The sequence below is a fragment of the Phaethon aethereus genome (assembly GCF_964289735.1).
Source record: "Phaethon aethereus genome assembly, chromosome: 12".
Classification (NCBI taxonomy): Eukaryota; Metazoa; Chordata; class Aves; order Phaethontiformes; family Phaethontidae; genus Phaethon; species Phaethon aethereus.
Genome location: NC_138588.1, coordinates 3,161,780 through 3,183,984, shown reverse-complemented (window position 1 = coordinate 3,183,984; position 22,205 = coordinate 3,161,780). Strand labels below are relative to the sequence as shown.

The 22,205-nt window shown below is 48.6% G+C and overlaps 1 protein-coding gene across 1 annotated transcript in view; it reads right to left on the bottom strand.

The window, feature by feature from the left end:
• IGDCC4 (immunoglobulin superfamily DCC subclass member 4) overlaps positions 1-22,205 on the bottom strand; it is a 95,010-nt gene that overhangs the window by 22,683 nt on the left and 50,122 nt on the right. Inside the window, exons 5-8 of the mRNA XM_082004902.1 lie at positions 5,495-5,629; positions 2,681-2,836; positions 1,741-2,151; positions 827-991 (exon numbers count right to left, since the gene is read on the bottom strand). Of these exons, the coding sequence (XP_081861028.1) occupies positions 827-991; positions 1,741-2,151; positions 2,681-2,836; positions 5,495-5,629 (867 nt within the window). The remainder of the gene's footprint in view (positions 1-826; positions 992-1,740; positions 2,152-2,680; positions 2,837-5,494; positions 5,630-22,205) is intronic.

Below are 22,205 nucleotides of genomic sequence, written 5' to 3'. Positions count from 1 at the left end.
AGACCAGCTAACCAGCCTACGCTGTACTGTGGAGCACGAAGGAGACACTAAAGCAAATGGCTCACAGATCCCAACTTCAATCCAGGAATCCCCACTCCCTCGGGAATCACAGCTCTGTGCTGCAGGCAGCTTGCATGCCTTCATCTCAGCTTTTCAGGCTTCAGGCACATACACGTAGGATCACGCAGCTCATGACGCCAGGAGTATTAAAAGCACATAATGCACCCTGCAGCATAGCAGGGGCTTGCACAATGTCTGCCAAAACCATCGCTTTTTGCCTCTGTCCTGTAGTCTCTTGAAAGTTGTACATGTCCTCCCCTGTTGGGCAGCTGTCCTGGCACTCTGCCTTTACAGCTCGCAAAATGCTACGTGATAAATGGTAAAATCAACACAAAACTACCGGCTCCTAAGGGATCCAACCTCAAGGCTGCTCCCACCCTTACAAATTGCAATAGATGTCTGTTTTCTGAGTTGAAATCAAGTCTGGCCCAGAGTCAAGTTTGGAGCAATATCACATTAGCTAGGTGAAAGCTCAGAGGAACTGACAGCAGTTCCTACAGGATTCTCATGGGCCCTACTGTCAGCTAGGTCATTTTCATGCTCTTCATCACCCAAGCTGACAATCAGACCACGGTGCTTTTGGTTTTGGTTCGTTTGTTGTTTAGGGTGTTTTTTTCTTTAAAAGGGCTCTGACAAGAAGCTGTAGGAGCAGCAAGCTGGTTTAGGTTTCTAGGAGCTGATACTATTCTCCATAGCATATTCAAGGCTCACCATGAAACAGGTCAAGAACATTTTTAGGCACCAGTACCCATCTAATTCAACGCACCATCCTCCAGGGTCTGAACAATGATGGAAGAGGATGTCCGGCTGGCTCCAAGCTGAGAATATGCGACCACGTAGAAGACGTAGTTGGTATTGGGTTCTAGGTCCTTGACTTGCAGCTCAGTGGTATCATTATTGACAGCAAACTGGTATTCCACGTTATCTGTGCCTAGAGCCAAGCAAACACTGGTCAGCAGGTCAGTGAACTGCCAGGACACTCCTTGAAAAATCACTTAACTCAAAAGGTCCATAGTGTAAATACACCTTAAAAATCACTATGTCTTCTCCGATTTCCCCGGTGCCTGTACAAAATCCATCTTTCATGTGAATTCTTTGGGCAGAAACATACAATGCCTCAATATTAACATTTCCATTTTGACTCATGCGCCTTAATCCATGCTAAGGCAGCTGAAGTTACCAGCTTGATTTTCAGAGGAGCTCTGGCAACAGTTCAGCAAGATTATTGGCTTGCTGGCTGTTGGGGAAAACAGACCCCAAGAGGCCCAAGTGCCTCACTTCAGATTCCGGGTGTGAATAATTTAGTGATTACCCCTGTACACAATGTAGCTGTTTAATGTCTCCATTAATAATCACACCCTTTGCATATAAAATCAATGAGTTGGAGGAAAAAGTAAAGAACAGAAATAAATATCCAGAAGTGTCTGATCCTATTAGAATCCAGACAACTCAGCTATGTGGACATGCTATTCTGGTCAAGAAGTTAGTATGTCGGTTAATCCACAGGTGCTGTCACAGGCTGATGCTGACTCCCAAGACAAAATTCCTTTACCTGCAATGAAAAGGGCTAAACTAACTGGAATTGCCTCACACTTGTCACTAGCTGGGAAAGAAAGTCAACCTGTGCCTTGTGTCTTGTACCTGCAACACAGCTGTGTTACAGAGGCAGATAACACCTACCCACAGCCCGCTGGTAATGTAATGAGAAGCCAATGATCTGCTCGCTGTTGTACTCTGGCCGCTCCCAGGACACAAGGACTGTGGTGCTGGAGAGGGACACGGCTGACACCTTCTTGGGAGCGCTGGGCAAACCCTCCCGCACGATCACCGAGAGCTTGGCAGTGGCACAAGCCATGCCCAAGCTGTTCTCAGCCACGCACTGATAATAGCCAGCGTCCTCCAACCCGATCTGATTGATCACGAGGCTCCCGCTGCTCTGCGCCTTCACCCGCCCGTTGGAGAGGATGGCCTCGCCGTTCTTCAGCCAGTGAATGGTTGGGGCTGGCTCGCCTTCCGCCTTGCAGACAAACCGGGCCGTGCTGGCTCGGGTGCGTGAGATGGTTTCAGGAGCCTGGGAGATGCTGGGTGTAGCTGGGAGGAGAGAGGACAAATTAAAGGCAGGAAGGAGGAGGAAAAGATAGCAAAGAAAATCCCTTCTCCTCCCCACACAGTGCTATGTTTCATTCAGTAGCAGCTTTGCTTACAAGATAGGATTTGCCAAGCAGACTCTAGAGGCTTAATTTAGACTCTGTCCAAAAGGAAAAATAAATTCTCTATCAATCATGTGCTGCGTTCCCTGATCCTAGGCTGTTCTCCCTGCTGGCTTCCACAATACTGAAAGTTAATTGCTGATACAGATTTCCACAGGGGAACCCTGGAGAACAAGAATAATGTAGAAAATGGTTCAGTAAACACAAGGAACTAAACCCCAAATTAAAGAGGTGACACTCCCACCGAGAGCTATCCCAACCCAGGGCCTCCTGGTCTAATCTGGCTCCCATTCTACCCAGCACGGGCCACAGACACAACTCCTAGGGGATCTCCTGGATTTAGGTCCAGGTAATCCACAGCTACTTGGTCAGCGCTTCTACCTGGAATGTTTATCCTGTTCTCTACTCACCAAGGACCCGGAGCTCAGCTGCGGCTGTAACAAACTGCCTGGTCTGGGGTTTGTTAGCACGGCAGACATACACCCCTGAGTGATGGGGCTGGCTGGAAGGAATGAGGAGATTTGTCCGGCCCAGCACTATCACATCTGTGGAAATGGGCTTTCCATCTGCAGGAAGAAACGTGCACAAATGTGGGAGAGAGCCCCAAGCTGCCCTTTAGGAGGGCTTGTAAATAACGCGTCTACTAGAGCCAGGATCACAGCTGGGGAGCAGAGAGACCCCCAAATCCCAGCCCAGAGGAGGATTCCTGCTGGGACACTCCTCAGTGCTTGACCGAGTGTCAGTCAGCCCAAGCCAACATTGGCCCAAGTTTTAGTTTAGCCTCTAATGACCGAAAAAGTTCTGTTTTGGATCAAAATAGTCTCTGATACCTAGGGTGTGCCTGCAATGAGACCCCCTAGGAATAGCACGTTCAAGAGAAAGTTATGCTAAACACACAGTTTGGAAAAGCTGCTGGATCTGCCTGCTGACCCCCGTGCACGAACACATACACCTCCTCCCCTCACACATTAATGCAATGTCAGCGAAAGCATGGAATGACCCTCATCTGGGTCCTGGATGTGAACCCAAATTTACTGAGCTTCCCAATTCATTCTTTGGCTCCAGTTTGGCTCCAGTATCAGGAAGACACCTGGTTCTCCTTGGGGCTCTGGTGCTTGGGTAGGAGACATGGGCCATGAGCTACCCTCTCCCTATTCTCCTGGCTAGATGCTCAGCACTGCTGAGTAGGGAAGGAGGAAATGGTGGCTCTGCCCTCCCAGGCAGAAGCTGAGCCGTCCTTCTACAACTTCAAATAGCCCTAGGCTCCTCAGCACAACATGGACAAAGCAGCATGCTGGTGCTGGGCACTGGTTATTCTCAGCACTGCTCTGACGTGAGAAACACGGGAACCATGGCGTTGGTACCTCTGAACGAGTGTCAGGGAGCAAAGCCAAGAGCTGGGGACAGAACATGGGCAAGCACAGTCTGGCTGAGCAAAGGCTCAGATGGGAGGTCAGGAACCTATGGCCAGCTCTGACACAAGTTAGGACTTTGGGAGAGCCAGCCAATTTGTGCAGTCTCTGTGCAACACCAGACCTTGTCCCTCTCCACCTGCAGAAGCACGGGTAGCTCTCAGACAGCAAAAACCCAGCTCTCGCCTGCCTTTGTCTCTCACAGATTCAGCTGAGGCTGTATCTCAAGACAGAAGCAAGCTCTCCACCTCCACTGTGAGCAGCTGCCCCTACTTAGCACCATCAGCAGGAAATGCAGCTGAGATCAGATCCTTTGCCCCCTCCATCCATTTTGGGGGTCTTTAGCCCCACGGTTCAGTGGCTGCACATTCAGAGGAGGAGAAAATCTGTGCATCCCCTTTGCACTGGAGCCATTTGAAAATCTGACTCCAGATGGTAGCAATTAGCTGACACCACCAAGGCTGGCAAGAGCCAAACTGGCAACCTGAAGGTACAATCCTCAGTGTTACCTACATGACTAATCATCCAGTAACACAGCCTGCTCCTTAATGAAGTCTTGGAAAGAAACATGCTTGTATAACACAGAACTGCTAGCACAGTTAATCCATCTTTTCTAATTTGAAGAGTCCACATCAGGAAGCAGAGAGGGACCAAGCAGACACTTTAAAATAAAGCGTGCAAAGAACTGTTTCAGGAACCTTTCCCTCTTCTCCTTCCTCTTCCCCCAAAATCCAAAAAGGTCTCATAATTAATTGATAATTAATGCTAATAATATCTACTCTACTATGGGCATCAGTAGCTCTCAGTAAAACAACGGATAAGTGATCTAGCATGGGAAAGTTGAGTATTTGTAATTGTGAAATGCACAGGATAAACCAGAAACATTTCTGCCAGAACATTCAATCCTTGCTGATTTTATTTCCAAAGTTGCGTCCTCTGATTTTTTTTTTTTTTTTTTTTTGCTCCTCTTTGTGTGGAAGAGGAAATATTTGTATCCACTAAAATTACTGCCTGTGGACACGTCTGGGCTGATGACCAACCACAATAAATGGTTACAAGGGAGAAGAGTATTAAATTGTGACCCGGATTTATGAAAATGACAGAGAGCCTTTTCTGGGGGAGCTTTTACTCCTGAGCTGAGAACGTCTTCAGTCAGAGCCGCTGAAACACATCTGATGGATGTGACACTCGGTGAAACGACACTAGCATTCTGCTCATGACTTAGGCTATCAGCCCTGGGTAACGTATGTTAGTCTAACTCAGTTGTACACCTCTGAGGAGACCTAAGCATCTTCTCAATCATTCCATTACCAATCTGACCACAGTACAATTCGTAAATAAAAACCTCCCAGCAATGCTCCCAGCCACTCCAATGATTAACAGATCTCATGTTTTATAATCCTGCAAGATAATACAAGTTATTTCTCCAATGCAGCAGTAGATTCCACAGAATCCCCACTAACCTCTAAGTCCCCAGAGTGGCATAGACCATGTGACCCCATCTCATGACCTTCACTACTCAAGCTCATACAATGAGGATGACTAATTTAGATCAAAAGGCACCCAGGCACTAGAACATCATATATTTCACATGTCAAACAGCTATAAAGTGAGCTGCATGCTTTGTAACCTTCTAGATTTAATTAGTAATTCCGGTTTAGCAAGGACACCCTACACTGTGACACCATCTGCGTCATCAGGCACGGATGTACCCTTCCTGTCCCATAGAATTTTCCGTCTTTTAATATTAAAAATAAAGTGTCCATAGGTTCCTCTTGACAACAAAAGCTTATTTCTGTTCTTCACACTCACCCTGTCGTATCCAGGAGACGAAGGGGGTGGGATCGGCAGCTGCCATGCACTCCATCACCACGCTCTCCCCGGCCACCACCGTGGTGTTCTCCGGAGCGGCGATGATGGTGACATCTCCTCCTGCTGCCTGGGCACCTAATGTCAAAGATAAAAAGGAAGGTCTGTGCTTCCAAATTGCAAAGTCCCTAGAAAAACACAGAACATAGAGCCCAGACACCCCAGCTGTGCTTCCCGGGGTATCTCACATGTGGTAACAGCTCATGCATACTCAGAAGAGAAAAGCAGGTCTTGCTTCTACGTGACTACAATATTTTTGCTGAAGAAATGAACAAAGGGGTGCCCTGCAGATTCACTCTAATCATGCTGGTCCTAGTAAAAATTTGTATCAGGATTTTCACATGGAAAATAAGTCAGCACCTTCATCGACTGCTGCTAAATGGATGTTTGCTAATGAGATGAAACGAGACACTGATATCCTGAAACAGAGCAACAGCAACACAACGCAGCCTTTGCCAAGGCACTGTAACAGCTCAGAAAGAATCCAGTAACTTGGTTATAGAAATTCTAACATCCAGACGCTATACTGAAAACTGCAACAAAGAGGTCAAGCCTCTGGGTCCAGGCCTTCACCTGATGGCACAAAGACTAAATCAGTCATTACACATCTGGAGGAGAGAATGCTCTCTAGCTTATACGTGCACAGATGAACAGCCAACAAGTAAATCAAGCAACATTTACTGGAAGATCTATAGGCTGCATTACGCAATGTCTTGAGAACGGCATGGGGATTTTTCGCTTGAAATGAACATTCTGCCTGTGTTTGCCCACTGCGGAGCAGAGATTAAGGGAAGGTTAAGGAAATGCCTTTGCAGCAACCAAATTTCTGTTGTCAGATGAAAACAACCAGAGCACTCACGAGCAGACCGGCTTCTTCATGACTCTCCACAGTAGCAACCCTGTTCTTCCAGCTCTCCCAAATATGTGAAGCTCTGAGGGACACTTTCATTGTTGTCCTCACAAAGGGAAAAATAACTGCAGAGGAGTCACACAGTACAAGTCATTCTTAGGCCTGGTCCAGGTGCTCCCATGATCTGACAGAGAAAGTTGGTGGCAGCAGGTCTCAAACAAATAAAAGCGGGACCCTGTTGCACATTACAAACTCACCGTGTCAAGATGCTGCAGAGTTCAAAAACCAAGAGGTTCAGACAAGCTCATGAAGAATACGTTTACCAAGATTGTTAAATACAAAGGTCTCACTGCAGTCCCCAGTCCAAGATGTTGCCACATCACTGACTGTCAGATGCTTAGGGAGTTGTCCAAGGAAAGCACCATGTCCTCCCTGTGCAGTTTTTTTTACATACTTTCCTCTAGCAACTGCTGTGGTCACTTCTGGAGATGGCACTGCAATGGCTGGACCTCTGGCCTGACCCACACTGGCCATTCATGTGGCAGCCAGGCAACACTCATTCATACTTGACTTTCTTGCGAATATAAACTAGAGAAGCTTTGGCCTCAGCACGCTGGCCTGCCCTCGTGGCAGGAGCCTACACATCACTGCACCGAACACACTGCGCTCAGCCCATCTCCAGGCTCGTTGCCATTTACTCTAACACGTTTGGCAAGAGTCTCCATTGCCAAAGAGAACTGGTTCAACACTCAAATCTTCCTGCAGCCCATACATGCGTGAAAGGGATTTTCATCTGCAGTATTACGTGTGCACAGTTTAAAAGGAGCTAGTAAAATCCCCAAGGCACTGAAGGAAAAGGGGAGAGAGCACGAGCCAGTGCTTGTCCAGCAGATGGAAGCAGAGACCTAGGAGCACCCGCAGTGCCCTACCTGGGGCAATGGCTGGGCCAGACTAAACTGCAGCCCCAGCCCTGGGCAAACACCAGCAATAAGAGCTGCTATGGGGCACGAAGGAAAAGCCAAGCCAGCTACTGTCCTTGCAGTGGAACAAGTACGCTACACAGAGGGCCTGATGTGTACAGGCACGTACAACCTTCTCCTGTGCCTACAGCTCCGTGTGGGCTGGCCAGGGCTTTGTACATTCACATACATCCGCTGTTCACACTGTTCATGCCTACGGACACTTTCAGCCTCACAGCCATCACCTCCTGTCACAGCAGAGACAGAACAGGGACAAGAAGAAGCCACATCAGACTGCGGATTCAGAGGCCTCATTGACAAACAGATCAAAGTCCTGGCCGCTCTTAACTGCGGCGCCAAGGCTGAGCTTGAGAACTACTGAGACAGAAAATGGGCTTAATGCAAAAACAGGCACGAGAGCTTCCACAACAGGCATGTAAGCTGAAGGATCAGAGAAACACAAGGCTCTCTGGAACAGCAGCTTTCTTTTAACTCCAGCTCCAGTTCAACAAAGCACTAAAATCCACAAGTAATCATTAGTCCTGCAAAACAACTGAGCGCAGGGACTCCAGTGAGATCCGGCTGGAAGGGCGACGCTGCTCAGCACGTGGCTAATGCGAGGCCTCTGCCCTTTCTCTAGCCCATACGGCAGAGAGGGATGAGGCAACATCAGAGAAAGAACAAGGAGACAGAGCTTTCCAGCCAGGCTTTGGAAGGAAACACATGAGAAAGCGCCAGAAGCAAAGGAAGGGGCTTTTATAGCAGCCATTACAGGGAAGGCCACAGTGCTGGGAAGACACTAGAGAACCCAACAAATTGTGATGAGGTTGTTTTTAAGAGTGAGCTTGGGAAAGAGGTGCAAAGGAGCCAGGTGAGGAGTTGTTCTCTGCTGAAGGGCTGGCAGCACGGCTGGACATGGTTGCACATCTCCACAGACCACAGGCTCAGGCCCAGTTCACCCTGCACAGGGCTCAGCAAAGCGTCATCTGCCCACCCTGGAGACCCACTACCCATTGTGGGGCCACAGCAGCTTTTGATGAAAATCAACACGGGAGCAGCCCACACCCCAGGTCCTGGGAGCAGGAGTACACAGGGACAGACTTCCAGCCCACTACGGGCGTGAGCTTCTCCACCCAACACCACCAGCTGCTGGCGTACCTGCTGGGCAGGACATGGCTGAAACACGTCTGTGTGCATAAAAGCTGTCCTTTTCTGCAGTGCGGGCGGGGGGGGAAATAAAATCTAGAGTAAAAAAATAACACCAGCCAGATGGCAATATATTCCCTGCCAGATTTCCAAGCAGCCTTCTCTACCAAGCGTAGGGCAGAAGAAGAGAGAAAGCTCCTCAAACCTGACTTAAAGAGTCATCTGTTGCGTTCAGGTGCATGGCCCCAGGTGCTGGCTGGCAAAAGCACCTTACAGGTTATAGAAACTTCATGTGAAGGCACTTGTCCCATATCACTCGGTCCCTCGATAGCTGCCTTGTAGTGCTGTCAGTCACTTGGAGAGGGATTTTATGAGCTGCACAAACCCTCACTCTGAAACAGTCCCAGGAGCCATCAGCCCAGCTCTGCAATCTCCTGGTTTAGCAGAGCCGCCATGAAGCACTGCTGTAAAGGCACAGCCTGTAGCTTCACCTTTCCTCGGGGCCTTGTGGTTCTCCTGGCTGGGCAAGGACCAACGAAACTCTTCATCACCCTCATCCTAAACAGTCCCACAGCAGCACCGCGTGCTGCCCTTCCGCTGGTGCTGCCCGTCCTGCACCCTGGGCGCTCTGGAAGGGAACGAGCAAGGAGCTCGCTGATGGCCAGGTAACCAGTGTCAGCAGAAACCAGGCCCAGCGACCCAAAAGGGCTGACGACTAGCTACTTATCAGCTCCATACTTAATCTGCAGAAGGTACAAAGAGAGCTGATATTGGGTCTTCCTGACAGTCAAATCCAAGGGCACAAATCACTCAAGGTCTCTGAAAACCAAGAACAGGAACAGCCACAGGGATCCATAGCTCAAACAGCTACAGATTTCTGCTTCCTTCTCTCTCAGCAAAAACTCTGGTTTCAGTCTTGAAAAACTATTGGGAAAACATTAGCCCAGACCTCACAGCTGTTTGTCACTGATTATTATTGAAATATTACAAAAACAAACAGTTCTGCTTGCTTTCCCAGTACATTCCTGGGTGCGTGCATGGATGAATGCCCCATACACCTCTTGCACACACAAACACATTTCTCTCCAGCTTTGTGTTTCACTGTGGGTCTGTCAGGGCAAGTCTACAAGCCAAGCTCCTCTTTAAACTGAGCCCCCTTTAGAGTACGTTTTTCACCTGCTACCTCAATAGGCTGCTTGGATAGCACAGATCACAGGTTAACTGCTACGCAACGGTGAACGTTTTGTTTGGTTTGGAGGGTTCCCAAGAACAGTACTGAGCTAACCAGGAAAACCTCCACACAGCGGATTCCAACAAACATCAAAGCGTAAAACCAACGTGAGATTTTTGCCTCCACTGCCATTAAGATAATTTCAGGTCAAGAGGGAATATTGTTAGAACCAAAGGAAAAAAAGAGCTGCAGTTTCCAAGGCATCTTTCACTGCCTGAACAAAACAGGTCACTGACTGCACCTGCGCCATGCTGTCCGCTCTGTGGCACTAAAAGCTTTCGCAGTGCTGCTATTTAAAACTTCATTTTTGAGATGTCTCTCCTACCACCCCAGCTTTGTTTTGTCTCGCCGAGTAGCAAAGCTACTCTAGGCAAAAGCTTTGTACAGCTGAAGGCACAACCTGTGAATTCGTATCAAAACTCACGGTCACTGATGGCCTTTGTGGACTTCTTGCCTTTCTGAATCAGATGGATCCATTTTACCTTCTTTTCCTGATAAAACGCCTGTAGGGTGCCCAACACAGCTCTGGGATAACTCGGAGTAGCGTACTAGGACTGAGAAATCCTCTGGGCACTGAAAGAGTTAGAGATGAAGGCTCTTTTCCTGCGCAGTTCATCAACCTGCACATATGCTTGCACTTGCACAGGGAGACGGCAAAGATGCCAATACAGAGCAAGAGACAAGACTTACTGATAATCTGCAGAAATATTTCAAAATATTCCCTCAGGTTTTATTGTTTATAAACAACTCACTACAGCAGACTTCTCAGTTATGTGTTTTTCCCCTTTCTTATCATGAGACATGAAAGTCAGGCCAAATTCGGGTGCTCCACTTTTTTGTACCATTGCTCTCATGGGCATCTCTCAGCATCTGGAGCTGGGTTCCAGGAATCGGTGGTGGGCAGGCACAGAAGAAATACAACAAATGGCATAGGATCAAGTGTAGTATAAAACCAAAAGGAGGCGGGGAGGGGAGCACAGGGAACCTTGAGACAGCAAGTGAGCATGCCAGACAGATCTCAGCACACAGGCTGCCTAACCTCTAAAAATCCAATCTGCATCATTTCAAAGCAAAGGAGAACTGTGAGCAGGGATGTGAAGGGAGGCACCATGGGGAGCTGCCTGGGACAAAGCTCAAAATGTTTATTTGAAGTTATAGCTTGAGTTATAACATACACAAATGATTTCAAACTCCAAGAGTTTACAACTTGAGTCTGCCTCTAATGCATCCATAATTCATCAGCTATCCTCTCCTGCCTCCCTGCTCTTGTTAGTGCAGAGTATCAGCAAAGCATTCAGGCAGTGCAACAGGAGGAAAATGTTTTTTGTTCAGCCAATTTGTGATGGTCGTTTGCAGTGACAAGAGGATGACTTCTTGGACGGGAACTAACACCTCTCTCCCGACTCCATAAACACCCTCCCTCAGCGAAAGTGCTGGAAGGTTAAACATGACTTGCATGGTGACACATTCAGCTCTCAGCTGTCAGCAGTTCAAGATTTGGAGATATCCAACAATCAAGCAACAATCTTCTGTTCTGCGAACTTTCTCACCCTCTCTGGAGGAGGAGCATGAAACCTTATTCATCCCTGTGAGCCTCCTCCGGGAATAGATTCTAGCACCGAGCAGCTGTTCATTAGAGAAAGTCAATGCTGTCACTGCTGTTATTCTGCAGACAATAAAGGAGCAAATTACCCATTGCAAAAAACACACACCTTCAAAAATGCAGGCACTGTGTTTGCAGAGCATGTCCTACTCCCACTCCTTAGCTCTCTCCCTTTCCTTAGACAACTCAAGAGACCTCCTGGACTGTTCAGGGAGAAGAAAGCTGACGGCAACCACAGAGGAGAAAAAACACCCTCCACCTGCCTTCCTCCTCCCTTTACACTTTCCTGGCAATTTATTTACAATTTATTTCTACTTCTGGGCTAGACCTAACTAGGTCTTAACTCGCGTGTAAAATCTCTAGGGAGGACACTTGCCTAACTGTATCCTAACACTTTGGCACATCTGCTTTGGGGGCAATATAAACAATGTCAGATCTCAAACCTGAGCATGCTTAGCAGCAAGCACCACTTCTTCTGTAACTGTTCTCATCTGAACACAGCAATGCACAGCTTTGCAAACAGGAAAGCAAAGCGGTCAAGAGAGGACCAGCACCAGCGATTTTTCAGAAGTGGCTAGATATGTTGAGCGCTGCCCTTCCAACACCCTACAGTTCAGGCCTCCCTGAAGTATCACAAGCCAAACACTGGCTCCTCTTCTCCCCAAACACAGCTCTAGCAACCACGCATCCTTTCTGAAAATTACCATTTTCTTTTCTGGGTTTTTCTTCCACTTTTACTATAGCAGTCCCTGTCGCAGTTTGGATCTGAGTTCTGTTTTCCTCTGTTACTGAAGCTGGGGAGGGATGACTTTTGGTTACAAGATCATGGGCTCAGTTCACTAAACACTTGCTACTGTTTTGATGGTTCTCAGCATTGAAAACTCCTGCTCTGCAGAGGATCAGGCTTTGGTTCACAAGACTTCCAGGAGATTTTACACGTATGCCTCAGCAGAAACTCCAGCACTAACAATGCTTGGGTACTGGAACTGCAAAAGTTGTGCCAGTGCAATCTGGCAGCACCAGTGCCCACAGTCGGCGTCACTAGAAATGCCCCTTTCTTTCCCTTTTCAGGCAGCTGCAGCATGCCTGGGTCAGGGCACAAGTCAACTTGGAAGGGAGGCTGAAAAGGAACCCAGCTTTTATTGCACGAGTGACACCGTATTGGCATAACTGTTTTTTTCTGCCTGATAATATAAATGAGCTCAGTAAATCAGGTTTGTATTGCCTTTTTACCTCACATCCTCAAAATATTTTGTAAGCAGTTACGCATTTGTCGATGCAAAGATTTAATTGAAAAGCTGAACAGGGAAGAATTTATCTCAACATTTTGGAACGGGGACAGAGTTCCTCTTCCTACTTATTAAGTTAGTGCTGCAGCAGAGCAGCTACACATCATTTGTCATCTTTAAAGCAGCATACAAAGAAACATGCATAAGTGATTAAAACACAGAAGTTCAATCACTTTCTTAGTGCAATTAAGAGACCTCCACATACAGCACTTGTGTCTCAAACTACCATCACAAAATCCCCATCAAAGTCAGCAAACAGATCCTGAAATACACGGTGTAACCTACACTTCTAATAGCAGGCACAAAACCTGCTCCTTACATGTTTGCATATATGTAAATGCAAAATGGAGAATTTAGTAGATGAAATAAATTCCTATGAGTTAAAAAAAAGGACAGATTAATGAGTTTGGATGAGTGTTCATTTACTACCTGGACACGCTCCTCTGACCATCACCTGCCAAAGGTTCTGGGTTCTCTCCGCAGAGCACGGTACATGTCGAGTGTGGCAGGAGGAGCTGCTGTAGGAACTGCTTTTCACTTTGCTTGAGAGAACAGCCTGTTAAACACTTTCCCCAGCTCTATGTTGTGTGTCTGGAAGCCTGGGGAGCACAGGGATCCCAATCCAGACAGGCAGAGGGGCCATCAGGTAGTCTTCTTTCATTCCCCTCAACTTCTTTATACAGCTAACAGATTTCAGCTCAGAAATTAAATCCTTTCATGTACTAGCTGAGCCATAAGTTGACATCCTGAACTACATGTAACCAGAAGCCTAGAAAGAGGCTGAGCAGTGGCAGGTTTCCAGGAATTGCCTTGGATTTTTAGGAGGCTCTTTCCCCACCCCCAAACCCTTGATCCTTCAGGATATGGAGTTTTACATGTCCAGAGTACGTTTAGCTCTGCTGCAAAGCAGGCAGTGTACTCTGCCCACCACTCCACCTCCTGTAAAGCTGTCAACACTGGCTCTCTGTTTGCGTACATGCGTTTGGAAACGCTCTTCATCACGCCAAAAGGAACAGGAGCCAGACTGCACAATGAATTCCTGCTCACTTCCCCAGCAAGCGCTTGGAAGCGCCTACTTTCGCACCGCTCCGAGCAGGAGCTAGGCAAAATAAACACGAGGTGCCGTGCCGACGGCCGTGCGGCCCTGAATCCCCACTGCACAGCGTGAGCTGCTGCTGCTTACAAGAATTAGGGCTCTTCTGCTTTTTTCCTGGAGGCCCAAATTAGCCAAACGGCTGGAGACCTCAGGCCACGCATCCGAATCCTCAGCAGCCTGCAGATACATCACAGAGTTTCTCGGAGGCAGACGCAGCAGACCATGAGCTGGAATGTGGCAGAGGCAATAGGAAACCCAAGCCTAGGGCACAGCAGACATCGAGACCTACCAGAGGACTGTGTTGGAGCAGAATTGATAACGTCATCATTTTAGATAATAACTACTAATAATTAATAAGCCTTTAACCATTCTTGGCACATTTTCACAGACCTTAGTGCAAACAAACTCCTTAAAAGAAAGTCACTCAGTGTACACTAGAGTTAAGCCTCTAGATCAGATAAGAGGCTGACAAAAAGAAGCGAAGAAAGGAGCAGATGTACCTCAGCGTCTCTGAACCAGTCTGGAGAACAGCAGAGCAGTCTCCCTGCCCTAACCCTAAGACCCAGACAGCTTATGTTGTTCAAGCCGAGTCCTTAAAGCAGTGCAAGCCCCAGCCACTCCCCAGCAGCTGCCAGAAACACAGATGAGAAGGATGAGGGCTGCAGGAAGATGCTTTGCACAGTTATCGCCACAACAGGAACGCCCACACTACACCAGGCATGTCTCACAGCTGACAACACTGATGCTACTGCAACACGCTGTTCTCAGCAGCAGAAGGGCAGAGCCAGACCCCATCCTTCATGCAACCTGTGCTGCTCCAGTCCAGTCCTTCAAACTTCCTGCCTACTGTGGGCACCGATCCTCCACACAGCTCCAGCGCAGTGCCTCAACCCCCACCAGCCAGGACGATATCCCAGTTTCCCAGCAGCGCCAGGCTCTGCTCCAGTGGTTCAAGAGAAAGACTGTCCTCTGGTCTCTGCCACTAACTCACTGTGCTGCTGCAGGCACATCTCTCGGCATCTCCATTGACTCCACCTGCTCAGAGTTCGTAACACAGCTAGTTCATAGAAGTGAAGGTGCAAAAGTAATAGCCAGAAAGCATCAGAAGACCATTAACAAAAGCCCCAGTATCACAGATTTAAATATAACATAGACACACACCACAAATCCATAAACACCAAATGACCCTGGGGACCTAAGCTTGCCAGCCTCTGGGATTCAGTAGAAACATTTCCCATACTTCTTTAACCATCATTACACCAGCGCTCTCTGTCATCTTCCTAGGCCAGCACATCACCTTCCAGGATGATGCAGGAGAAATCTCCAAGAAAAAAGCTGTAAAGCAGATAAAGATACTCTGTTACCTCGTGCACAGAAATGAGAGAGAGACATGGTCAACAGAAGACCCTTCATGGCTCACAGGTCACAAGCCCTGCAACTCCTCCTTACTCAGTCACCTCACCTTGTCCCAGTGACTGGAGCCATTTCACTCCAGTAATGTCCTCCTTGCGCTCAGAGGCTGATGTTTCCCATTGGCTGACACCTATTTCATCAGATCTATTTGCAATTCAGATTTATTTGCAACATCAGATCTATTTGCAATTCACGTACGTCTAGCGACAGCAGAGAGGGAACAGGCAGGAGGCCCTAGGCTGTGCAGAAGGACACAACCTGCCTTCTTTGCACCAGGGCTTCTGCTCTGTCCCATTCTGTCTGCCAGAGATGGTCATTCACATTACTGTCATGCACAGCTTTGAAAAGAGAAACATTATGGCAAGCCACCTCGTAGTGTGGTCTCCCTGATGCCAGGTACACAGAATGCTTCCTATAAGCTATGCTTTGAACACACAACATGCTGGGAGCCTACAGTAACACAGTCTGGCACCAAATTAAGACTGCCAACTTGGAAGGAAGAACTAAAAGCAGATGGATGCATCTGCATTAACTCAGGACAATGTGAATCTGTTTTTCTAGGAAAAGTCTGGAAGGAAAGCTGGCTTTCCATGGGGAAAGATCATCAGTGATATCCACAAATACTGTCAAAGCCCTTTGGCTGGACACTTGCTGAGTGCTGCAGAGGGTCCAGATCTGTCTAAGGCTATGCCTGAAGACACGGTGTTTGGTAACACCGCCTGCCCCTCCTTATCCCACCCTTCTTCTCTTTTCTGCTTCTCACACTCATCCACAATCCATATGCCATTGCTCCTCGGCAGCACTGGAAACACAGAGTTGGGCAAAAGCACCTCTCAGTTACCTAAGGCAAACTCCCAGCTGTGTCTTGAGTGATCCATGGCATCCGAGATACCCAAGCGAGGGCTCAGAGCAGCACAGCTCAGCTCCTGGCTCAGCCTCCCCCATGATCTGGGCCAACTCACCCCATTCTTGTTCCTTAGCACCTCCAGGCCTGTTGACACTGGTGGGTCTTTGGGACAGGGAAAAGCCTTCTCCATATATCTGTCCCATGTCTAAAGCAAAGGGACCATGAGCTTTGCTATGCCTCTGGACACTTGCAACACCTTCACTCCAGCTGTTAGGATGCTGTAAGCGCTGCAGGGCACTGCTAGCCCTCGACCTCAGAGAGCTGCTGAGGCTTTGATGTAACAAGGTGATTAATAATTAACAAGTGCCATCAGGAACCCGACCACATCAACCTTCCTGTCCCGCAGCCCATTGCAAGCTGGTGACCTAATTATGATCTCTATTCTTAGCTCCCTTCCAGCCTCACCATGCAGGCCCAGCCTATTCCATACCACCTGGGAGAGGCCTGGTGTGATCCCTGTACTGCAGATGTGCTGATGCACCCCAGGGTTATACCACCACCAAATCACTCTCAGAGAAGAGCTGAATGAAGCCTGCCACTTAAACCCTGCTTCAGTCTGAGCCTTACCAAACACCAGCTCTTATTTCAGGAAGCCTCAAAAGGGCAGCAGATCTGGATTAATGAGAAATGCACGTGGAGAACACCGGAGGGCCACAAACCATCCCCGAATCCAGCCATCCCTAGTCTTCAGGAGTTGGAGACAGAGCTGCCTGTAACACACGAGCATGGCCATTTCTGACAGCTCCAAACACCATGGACAGCCAACGCTGCGTGTGGAAGAGACCAGTTTCCCCTCAGGACCTGGAAACAGCTCACCTATTCCCAGCTGTACATCCCTTGTTCTGCTCTATTATCCTTGACACCTCTGTTGCCACTCACTTCTGTGCCAACCTCAGGCTTAGCTGTTCTGCTTAATAGGAGGTGAGGGCTCTGAATTTTATATCAAATCCTCTGTCACCACAGGCTGCTGGAGCTGTCAGGAGTGCGGCATATCATAGTCCCACCGAACTTCGCAGACAGCTGAGCTGAAACTCCCCCTTCAGCTCCCGAGAACAGGCTGTTGACACTTGAGCTACGAGAAGCTTTCCCTCAGCAACGTGAGTGGTGTGATGCATGCTGGCCCCGTACGAACTCCAGCCAAGGAGAGAGCTGTGTGTTTGGGTGGGTGCCTGATGCATGTCTGCACCAGCCTTTCACAAGTTTCACCCAAAATCTGTAGTCTCAATCCTGTTTCATGTGTGCTTGAAATCACTAGCATCGCTAGGCTCAGTAAAAGGGAGATGGAGTGAAAGTTTACAGCTCACATAAGGCAGAATCCTATTTCTAGCTTTAAAGATCTATTTATTAAGCTAGAACTGCTGTGTATCTCCTCCTTGATCTTGCCATTCTCTAAATTCACACTTACTGTGGTTTGCTTAGCATCCTCTGCCACAGCGGAGGCTCATGAGCATTTTTCACAACCCAGCAGATGCATCAGGCAAAGAGCTTCAGATACCTGCCGCCCAGGAAACTGGAGCTTCAAAACACACATAAACAGAGTCCTTGTGGCTGAGCTTTTGGGATGTCAAGTGGAGAGCAGTTCCCTCCTTAACTACTAGTAAAGCAAGAGAGCAGAGAGCAAAGAAAAACAGGATGCTAAACGAAGGGAAGGAAAAGTGCCAGAGGTCTGTGCCCAGCCAGAAGAGGCACAAGGAACGGGGACACAGCAATTGCAGGCTGGAACTGGGATGCCTCCTTCTCCAGAGGTGAAGCATCACTTGCTAGTTAAACCAACAACTCACAGTAAAAATACAGCTGCCTTATCCCACCGCATGTTTTGTCTCCCTATACATTTCCATGACTCTCTTGCCTCCCAGAAGCACAGCCTTAGGCAGTCTCCTGCGCCCACAAGCACAGCTGTGGATAGCTCTCCCCCCACAGCTCTGCCCCCACACCACCACCAGCCCCTGCTGCCTCTGCCACATGGGTTCCTGCCAGAGGGAGACCACCCCTGACCAGATGGGACCATCACCCCACTTTGGTTGACACTGCTCTTCTCCATCAACGGCAGCACACACAACGGCATCAACACCCAGCTGCAGTCAGGGAGGTCAGACCAGAGCAACGCTGACCTGAATCCGAACTGCCCTGTCCCTAGATTGCACAGTACCCGTGTTCAAAGCTGCGACGGGAGCACAGCACGTGTCGTCAGGGCTCAGGCTGAGAGCCAACCCAGCATCCAGCACGTCATTCGCACATGCAGGGACTGAAAATCCGCTTGTGGTAACAGCACGTCTGTTTCTGCGAGGTGGTGGCCAACTGTGAGTGCTGCTCACTTCATCACCACCTTCCCCCCCATCCCCAAAGCTCATCCCATTCAATAGCTGTATTCTCTGACAACCCTTCGGCACAGGAGCCACCCAGGTACCAGCACCCAGAGCCAGGCTCTCCCTTGGTACCCGCAAGCCACTGCAATACAAACAACAAAAGAACAAAAAATGTGAAGGTGTTTCAGCTGCCTCCAAGCTCTATCCCTGTTATCATATTTCATACAAATATTTGGCTGAAAAATACATTTCCTGGGACACTGCTGCAGCAAGCTGTTACAACTGTCAACGTAAATGATGTTCTGCCAACGGCAATCTCGCAGTGACATCTCTAATAACACAGTACTAAATCCCAACTCACAGGGGATGTGCTCATCTGCTGGAAGACTCTTCCGTGGCACGCTCAGCCCAGACCTCAGCCCTGCTGTACCTACATCCATCGCCCTGATCCGTTCTCCCCATTCCTGCGCTTCTTGCAGCACAGGATCACGTGGAGCACGCCTGCGAGACCACCGCACGGACTTCGCTGTGTAGACGTTTTGTCGGTGCTGGGGGAAGGCTGTTGCACAGTCTGAATCTTGCCAGCCTGGTCTGAGGCAAAGGTTTTACCAGAGCAGTATGTCACAGCAATCACGGCTACTCTGCACGCACAGATAAGGAATAGGGTGCAGAGGACACAAGGGAGAAAAACCCTACACCCACAGTCAGGTACAGATCAGCATCTTCCTCTGCAAGCGCACCTTGATGGCCAGCTCACCCGAGCAGACAGATCTCCGGCACCAAATGCCCATAATCACTCTCCAGACTGACCCATCAATTCTAAGAGGGCAACTCCAAGCTTAGTACATTATCCCTATTTACAGAGGCAGAAATTAAAGTGTTAAGGTACTGATTCTCCTCTGCAGCCCGACCACAGAGGGGAAAGGAGAACCCAAGAGTCCTGGCTCCCAGGACCACGCTTTGTTGACCCTTCTGCAATGACCTTCCTGTAAATGTGAAAAGATCCAAATGCTGAAATCTACAGGAAGGAGCTGTGGGGTCAGGATCTCAAAATGGATGCTCTTGTTTTAACCTCTTGTACTTCTGCCAGCCCAGTCAAAATTCTATTACATTCTAAAATTACTAAGATCTTTAACTTTCTCCAGGTAACTCAGGGGATACCACACTGCCTAACCATACTCAAAGGGATTAAAAACCAAGGAGGAAGGAGAATTTTTTCCAAGACCCCTCAACATTATGCAACTAAAAATAATAGGATGAATTGCGGGAAAGTGAAATTTGGGTTAGTTATGGAGAAGAGAGATCCCAGTATCCATTCAATAAGGAAGATGAAATCAGAGTTCGGGGGAGACACACTCTTTGTGTCATTTGAAAACAGAATGGATGAAGTCCTTGCAAAAATGTACTGTGCTAGCAGCAGCACAGCTTCTGACGGTTATTTGTGCCACACTGGGGGTGCGAGCCACATCGCACCAAACGTGGGGCAAACACATAGCAAGAAGCAGTCCCTACCCCCAAGAAAATACACAAAGAGCCACGTGCACAAGGAGGGGAAAAGTGAGGTGACTGGCAAAGCAACCTGCTGAGACCACACAACATCACGTTCCCCAAGCCTTTCTGCTAAGTCTCCCGAGAGCCGCTTTACGAAGCGTGGCAGCACTTGTGTATGTCAGGGACCTGGGAACACGACCAGGACACACTGAGAATTGACTCCTCATACACGAGTCCAGAGCAGGGCTCCAGAGCCTACTTCCAGCAAAAAGAGCTACAAGAAACACCACACAGCCCCGCCGAGACCTGACCCCAAGCAGAGGCAGCACACACAGACAGAGCGCCTGGGAAAAGCATCCTGCAGCCAGCTCCTAATGCCCCTTTTGGCAGGGAGCGCAGCAGGGCTGCAGTGTTCATCTGTCCAGGTGAGGGGTGAAGTGACGGAGCTGCCAGATGTGTTTGGCTCCCTTTCCACTGGGGAGCAGTGGAGATCCAAGGGGAAAATCCAACTTATCCCTATTTACAGCAGTCTCTGTTTCAGGGCTGCAAGACTGTATCCCGCTCTCCGTCTGCTCTCTTTCCTTCCAGCTCAAAACACTGCTTCCCCAGGGAACGTCTGGAAATTTGCACCATGAAGTCTGCACAGCCGAAACATCTGCAGCACTTACAGGACCCCCGTGCACTGCCGCCTGTCTGTGCAAGGCCAGCATGTGTTTAGCCACCAACACGCAATACAGCCTTCCCCACGTGATGGGGAAGCAACACCGCCAAGGGAAATGACACTTTTGGGGTTTTTAGGCCATGCAAATATGACAGAAGGGGGTCATGCTAATTGCTGCCTCTACTGGGAAAAGGCCTTTCATAAGGGAGATGGAACAATTCCCAGCCATCAGATCAGGAACAAGGGGGAGAAGGGGGAGGAAAAGGACAACTGGGCAGAAGAGCTATGGAGAAACGGATTCTTTTGCTATGCACAGCCAGTTCAAATTCAGCACTGTCTGTCAGGGGCAAAGCCACGAACACAAGATGTTCCCAGGCTTGAGGGCTGGCAGCCCAGTGCAAGTGGAAGCGTTTGCATTATAACCAGCACGGCCCCAAAATCCGTCACGAGGAGACAGACTCGGTCATCATCACACAGCAGTTGCCCAGTGCTACCATTGGGACGCCAAAGCTGCAGGCACAGCTGGTAAGGAGACACTAGGTCCCACTGTACAAACCTTTTCCAGGAGCCTTGGCCGCGCAGCAGGACTGAAAAACTGGACTCCAACCCTACTTCAGCACCAATGACTCACAAGCCACCAGCAGGGAGGGAAGAAGTAGTTTAGTTGCTCCTGTTTGCAGACACATAGGAGTTTGGTCCCTGAAATTTCCACATAAACAACTTGAGCAACACAAAATAGCTGTGCTTCAGGCTATTGTTCTTTTTCTTCCCCCCCCCCCGGGGATTTTTTGTTTGGTTTGCTTTAATTTGGTTTTATTTTTTACAAGTGGCAAAGGACTTCTCCCTGACCAGTTCACTCCAACTACTATTAGCTGCTTCTGAACAGGGAGGACAAGACTCCTCAAGACAGTCCATGCACCCAAAAATGTGCCTCTGATGGTGAAGTGCTGAAACAAAAAAGGATCAATACCATGCCAGTCACTCATGGAGAAGTTTGCAGCCTGCACAGGTCACTGCAGTTTCCCATCTGTCTCAGAAATACTTCTCCCCAATTATAAAAAACCCCAGAGATTTAACAGGCATGTTTTTCATCACTATCAGCTCAATCTGGTGCAAAACTCAACCTCGCATATTTGTTTTCGCAGCCAGCGGGTGGTGTGGTGCTGCAGAAGCGAGATTTGGGTGAGAACTCCAAGCAGAAATCTGCTCGGGCCGGCTGGTGCTCCAGAAGGAACGTTTCCCATTTAACCTCTTCTATTGCCTCCATTTGCAAAGCAGATTAAACATTGCAGAGTTACAAGATACAATTATGCAGAATGAGTTATGATGCCAAGGACAGCATACTCACCTTTGCAGCTTGATCAATATTACTTATCAATAGCAAACTAGACCTAACAAGGGAGCCGTCTCCGGAGTGTGGATCTGCCCGTAGCAAGTGCTCCTCTTGCCTCCCTGCTTCGTTAAGCACACAGAGGATCTGGCAGGGGCTGGCAATTAGATACTAAGCATTCAACTGCTTACGAATTCTCTGCAGATTCCACACAGATTACCTTCACGACACAATCCATTGATCAGAGGTGTATTTTCAGGCTCCACAGTTAATTACACTGCCTGCTGATGGATGAACAGCAAAGCCATCTCTGTGAAAATACACTAGTAGCAGAATGCCAAGCAACACAATCCTCAACAAAGGCAAAAGGGG